The sequence below is a fragment of the Protopterus annectens genome, chromosome 4.part1 (genome assembly GCF_019279795.1).
Source record: "Protopterus annectens isolate FY-2018-M chromosome 4.part1, PAN1.0, whole genome shotgun sequence".
In the NCBI taxonomy this organism is placed as follows: domain Eukaryota; kingdom Metazoa; phylum Chordata; order Ceratodontiformes; family Protopteridae; genus Protopterus; species Protopterus annectens.
Genome location: NC_056734.1, coordinates 609,855,779 through 609,862,229, shown reverse-complemented (window position 1 = coordinate 609,862,229; position 6,451 = coordinate 609,855,779). Strand labels below are relative to the sequence as shown.

Below are 6,451 nucleotides of genomic sequence, written 5' to 3'. Positions count from 1 at the left end.
TCACTAGGGAACAGGTCCTTAATGCTCTCTCTAAGACCAAGAACACTGCATCAGTGGGCCCAGACAATATCCCAGGATACTTCAAAATAGCATGAAACATCAGGGCCTCTGGAATTGCTATTTAACTGTAGCCTCCAAACAGGCTTCATGCCTCAGGAATGGAGAAAGGCAACAGTCATCCCTCTGCACAAAGGTGGGCCATCTACAGACCCTGGAAACTACACACCCATAAGTATCACTAGTCTTATATGTAAAGACATGGAAAGAATTATCATGGAAATGATCACTAGAGATACAGTAAACCTCCAGACACTGGACCCAACACAGTTTGGTTTCATCAAGGGGAGATCATGCCTACTCAACCTGGTGGACTTCTCGGAGAAGGTCACCAAAGCAATGGATGAGGGCATAATCGTTCACACTGCCTACCTTGACCTGGCACTCAGGTATTGTTGATAAACTCAAGAGGTTAGGTACAAACCAGTATGTCACCCAGTGGATAGCCAACTGGCTCACAGACAGGACCCAGGAAGTTAGAATTGGGAGTCACTTCTACAAAGAGGCCAGTCGCAAGTGGAGTCCCTCAGGGATCAGTCCTTGGACCGCTCCTTTTTGGCATTTATTTCTCAGAAGTCAAGGCCAATGTTAGTTGTCTCTGGCTGACTAAATTTGCAAATGATTGTAAAGTAGGAGCTGTCATTCAATCTCACACTGGCACAAATGTTCTCCAGGAGGGGCTGACACAGACAAACAACTGGTGTCAGAGCCATTGACTAAAACTAAATGTCAATAAATGCATAATGGTATCCTTTGGGAAGACATCCATCCCTGATAACTATCATATTGACAACACACCCCTTAGAGTTGACCCACTAGTCAGGGACTTAGGGACACACATAGATAATAATCTAGCCTTTGATCATCATGTGTCTACAGTGGTGAGGAAATCATTCTATGTTGTGCAACTTATAAACAAAGGTATGGCATCTAAGTCCAAGGAAGTCATTGTTCCACTGTATTCAGCATTCATCAGACCTATCATTGAGTAAAATGTCCCTTTTGGAATGTACTTAATCAGATATATCCAAAAATTGGAACGTCCACAGAGGTTCCTCACTAAAAGAATACAGGGCGCAAGTAATATGTCCTATGCAGACCACAGCAAGGCCCTATCTCTTTATTGTCTCCTACAGTCTTTTGAGGGGAGATCTATGCCTGGCATACAGGGCATTGTCAGACCTCTCTCTGATGGACCTCCTGCATATCCACAAAACAAACAGCACTAGAATTACCCATTCTAAAGACTTAAACTTTGCCTGTGATAGAAATAGGACCTGCTGGAGAGACAGGTATGTGTCCCGGAGACTACCCTGTCTATGGAACAGGCTTTCCATCCATGTGAAGCAGAGTTCCTCCCTAATCCAATTCAAGTGCAACTTGGATAATTGGATGGGAAACAGGAACTTCACCCCTGGTTTGGTACCTATGTCTCTAATGGACACAGGTAACCTGTAAATGGTTAATCTCCCAGGCCCATGATTACACTTATCAAGGGTATCAGAACTTGTCAGAGATTTGGGATGCATGGCTAGGCTTAAAAAGGCCCTTGTGGTTGTTAGCCTAGTAAACACCTATGAACCAGTGAACCTATGTCCTCTCTAGCCAGATTCCCATAGGCCCACACACTAAAATTACTGAACTCCAAATCAGAATAAACAGGACTATCATTTTAGTGTCCATTACATGACACCTTCAATGTCCCATGAAGTTCATGCATAGTTTTAAGGCACACAATTTACTCCTTATAAATAATACCTATATCAGTCTGGGAGACATTAACTACCCCCTGAATAAATTGGAATGCTTATACCCCCAATGTAGGTTATGCCCAAATGTTTTGGATCTAATAAATCAAAACTCTAGGGATCAGAGTGTTACCAACCCCACTAGAGCATATTGTTTTCTTGACCTAGTACTTGTGAATATATTTTCATTGAGCACAAGTTAACTCCCGCTCCTGGTAATTCTCCCCCAGTTAAGGCTCATCATAACCTAGTGATCTTCTCTCTCAAAACCATAAAACTCCACTGAAACCAATACATCAGAATTCAAGGATTTCAGATGTACAAATCTAATCAAATTTTATTATGAAGTTTTCAAATTCATTTATAACAACATCACCCTAGACACTGCCACAATAGATAGGCTTACAGAGGAGTTCTATACCTACTTACATTAATGAATAGAACTGACAGTCCCATCCAGACTCAAACATAATGGGAAGTTTAAAAGCAACCCAACCTAGTGGTCCACCAAAATAATTGAAATCTAAATAAAAGGAGAAACACATTAAAGTATACAGCAGGTCTAAGGACAATCAGATAATCAGAATATCTGAGAATTGATTAAAAATGTGTAAATTACTATTAAGTTCACTAAACTGGTCTATGAACTTAGGTTAGCATTTGAAACCAAAGACAACTACTAATCTTTAGTTACATCAGGAAACTAAGAAAAAGCACCAAACATTATACAAAACTCATACAAAATTGCATTCCCTGCTTGGATCCACTGCACATTGCCAATATGCTTGCAAACAAATTCAATGCAGTTTTCACTCCAGAGAAAACTATCCACCCCATCCTTGAATCTGTCAACATCCCAATCTTTACTAAAGAGCATGCACTAAAAGTGCTGTCCAACACCAATAAAAAGCATTAAGCATACCCTCATGGAGGCACTCCATAAACTATTTATTACATGGGCATAGCAGCAGGCTCCGTCTTGGTGGTATGGCACACAGCAGTGATGCCACTCCGTGAGGGTGGTCCCACCACAGAAACCACAAATTATTGGCCCATGAACTTAATGAGTCTCATCTGTAAAGCAGTGAAACAAATTATTGCAGACCTGATAGTCTTTTATATTAAAAATCTCATTAGGCTTGACTCACAGCCGCTTGGCTTAGTAAAGGCAAAATCATGCCTACTGAATCTAGTGAACATCTTCAAAAGGGTAGCAGAAGGTATTGACAGCAGTCATACTGTCCACATGGTGTACCTTGATCTAGTCAGGCACCTAGGAACTTGATAATTCCTTTCCCTTTGATCACCATGTAGTGACAATAGTCAGGAAGTCCTTCCACTTGAGGTAGTTAATTAGCAAGGCAGTGTCACCCAGATATAAACTTGTCATTGTCTCTTTATATTCAGCATTGATCAGGCCAATTATTGAATATAATGCCCCCTTTCAGATGTACCTTACAAGATATATCACACAATTAGATATACCCCAGAAGTTCTTAAATAAGATGATCTCTGCCTTAACTACCCTAAACTCCCAGAAATGACTTGATGCACAACAACTAACCATTTTTTTCAGTATCATATAGACTCCTCATACGAGATGCAATTAGGGACCCAATGGACCTGGATCTGTTGAACCTACACAAGACAAACAATCTAAATTTTCACCAGCAAATTAACAGAACACAATGAAGAGAGACAAGTTCTTTACTCAGCTCTTCCACAAACCTATAAAAGACACTTACCCTGCAGGTTCAAATGGGATCTAGATAACTGGATGGTTATTTATAAATGAATCCCAGGCTTGACTAGCTTAGCCCCCCTGGACAGGGGAGGTACAGCCTAAGGGTGGGTGTTGGCAAGGTGTAATGCTCAAAAGACTCAGTTGCCTTGACTTTACCTTTGATTCCCATGAGACATATGTCTGTAAAACACTGTCTTTTTATTGCCAAATGGTTCATTTCATGCCTGAAAAAGGCTCTTTGGTCCAGAGCACCTACCTGCTTAGCAAATATAAAAATAAAACTAATTAGTAAGTACCAACTAACATCTTATAAGCCCTCAGATTATTATTTATATTATTTATAACACCTTCTATTAAATTCTGTGTCACTGAAGTTGCACATAAAAATTATGTATTGTACATCCCTTATTTGATTGTCTAGAATAACATTTCTTCACTAATTTTCTATTTCTGAATATGATATAATACCATACTGAATGTCTATTGGTATTTTATTATAATAAACTTTGCTTTGTTTAAAAAAAAAACTTTCATTTTCACGCCAATATTCATATAGTGAGTGACACAAATGTAGGATGAATGCAATCATACTGTACAGTGAACAATCTGTTTATTAAGCAGGCGTAGTGTTTATTAGAATGCGATTACTAGACCCACTTTTTTAAAATTGCCTTCTTGTTACCTGTGCTTGTAATGTACAGAAAATCCAATCTACAGAAAATAAAATCTGCACATTTATAACCAGAGCACATAACATGTGGCAGCATTACATTACAGAGTAGCTACTCATGAGCCTGGGTAAGATCTTCTTTATCAGTGCCCTACAGACAAAAAAAATCATTCAGTGTGTACACTGCATTTCATTACATTATATGGTAGTTATCAAATCTTTTCAGCCAACTCTGACTGCTCACTGATGTTTTCCTTGTAGTGCCACATTATTCTATACCTCATACTGTTAATGCCTCCTCTGTAAGAACTCCATTGATTTGGAGCTCCCTTCTTACTGAAGTAAAACAACTAACCAAGTTAAGTGGTTTCTGTAACCAGCTGTAAACCCATCTTAAACAAGAAGCAGTATGTTGTTACTTAGCTGCTATTATCTAAATATTATTTAACAGACTCAAGCCTTGTCATAGGTTAGCGATGATTACAGTGATGTTAATTCCTTAATTTTTTTTTTAAATATTAAGAACCTGTTATTGCTTTGTACTCTTTAAAGATGACCTAATATTGCACTACTTCATGTATTATGCTTTTACTGTTTGAACTTTGTTTTAATTAGGTTATACCTGAAAAGACCCATTTGATCCAGGTCTCTAATCTGAAACATAAATAATAATAAAATGTAAGAGTTTATTGTTTCAAAGTGATAGTAATGGAACATAGATGCATTATCACATACCTGTAAACCCTCGAGGACACACACAGGTAGCATTCAACCGCTCCCTTTCACAGGTGCCTCCATTTTGACAACTGATATTCACACAGGGATCTTTGTACACTTCACAGTGTTTACCTGTAAACAAGAACACAGCGATGGTTTGCAAAGCTGGATTGCTAATATATTAACTTTTTATCAGTTGTTGGCATTCTTTACATTTATAAATGCATAACTGCTATATTTACAATGCAAATTAAATAATCTTTAAAGATACATTTCAGAAAATCTAAATACTGTTTTTATTTCATACAGCAAATGTATCACAGTACATATAAAATATGTGCAACAATTTCATAGAAAAAATAGGGGCACAGAACCTTCCAGGACAGCTCATTTCTCTTTTGATTTGTCCGTAAAGCAATCAAAGACAATTCAGTTCCATGATGCAATGGTTAGCACACTGGAATTTGAATTCAGTAATCTGAGTTGAAATCTCAAAAGAACCTTCCCACTTTCTGGCAGTTAGCTCAGAGAACTAAAGCTTTGACTTGTTAATGAGTTGTTTCCTGTGGTAAGGTGCAGAGTTTAAATCTTTCCACCCTTATTTGGGGTTGGGGATTGGCATAATGCTAAAGCTTTTACCTCATACACTCAAGGTACAGAGTTTAATTCCAACCTTTGCAAGGAAAATTGGCTAGGCTTACAATAGCCCACTTAGGCAGCTAGCCTAGTACTTACCAATGAACCTATGAACCTAAGAAACATGAATCCTGTGATACAGAAGGGTCAGAATGTATGTACATTTAGTGGAACACATATTAATATAAAATTGCAGTAGCAAAGAGATTTCTCTGAGTTAATAGACTCTTGGAGTAGCAGGTTGTTAGGGTGCAGGGGACTTGACCCTGCTATAATTGCTTTTAATATTTAACAGCAACATTCCCAATTCACTGTTATTTGGAGCAAACCATATCCATTTTTTTCTCACTTGTGAGATTTGCACCATGTCATCCTTAAACTTTTCAGTAGAACACCATGCACCAGAGGTTAAGCTGTTTAGGGTGTTTCAAGAATATCCTTAATTTCCTATATGCAAAAACTGTGTTTCTTTACTGTACAACAATTTCTGCAAGTATTCAGCAAGTATCTTTTCTAAGTCACATTCTGACCTTTTCAATTCTCAGTGCATAGCCTTATAGTCTATAGAGTACTTTATCTGTCAAGGCATTTCTGTCATTAAAATAAAATAAAATAAAATAACAAAACTGAACTCACTCACTCACTCCTTCAAAGCAAAATAGGATAATCCATCAGGATCAAGATCAAAAAGGACCACGAAAAAAAAAATAGTCTCCGTTAGAAATGTTGCAAAGTATTTAATAAGTTAACATAATAGCGCTATTTAAATAGAGTAAAAATATATTTAGCACTACCAGGGTTACAAATGAAACATTTACAAGGGTTCAAGTAAAACAAACAACACTACTTTAAAAAAAAAAAAAAATAATAACCCTCATG

The 6,451-nt window shown here is 37.7% G+C and overlaps 1 protein-coding gene across 1 annotated transcript in view; it reads right to left on the bottom strand.

Annotated features, from left to right (window-relative positions):
- DNER (delta/notch like EGF repeat containing) overlaps positions 1–6,451 on the bottom strand; it is a 1,500,171-nt gene that overhangs the window by 277,417 nt on the left and 1,216,303 nt on the right. The window contains exon 10 of the mRNA XM_044070411.1: positions 4,955–5,068. Within this exon, the coding sequence (XP_043926346.1) occupies positions 4,955–5,068 (114 nt within the window). The remainder of the gene's footprint in view (positions 1–4,954; positions 5,069–6,451) is intronic.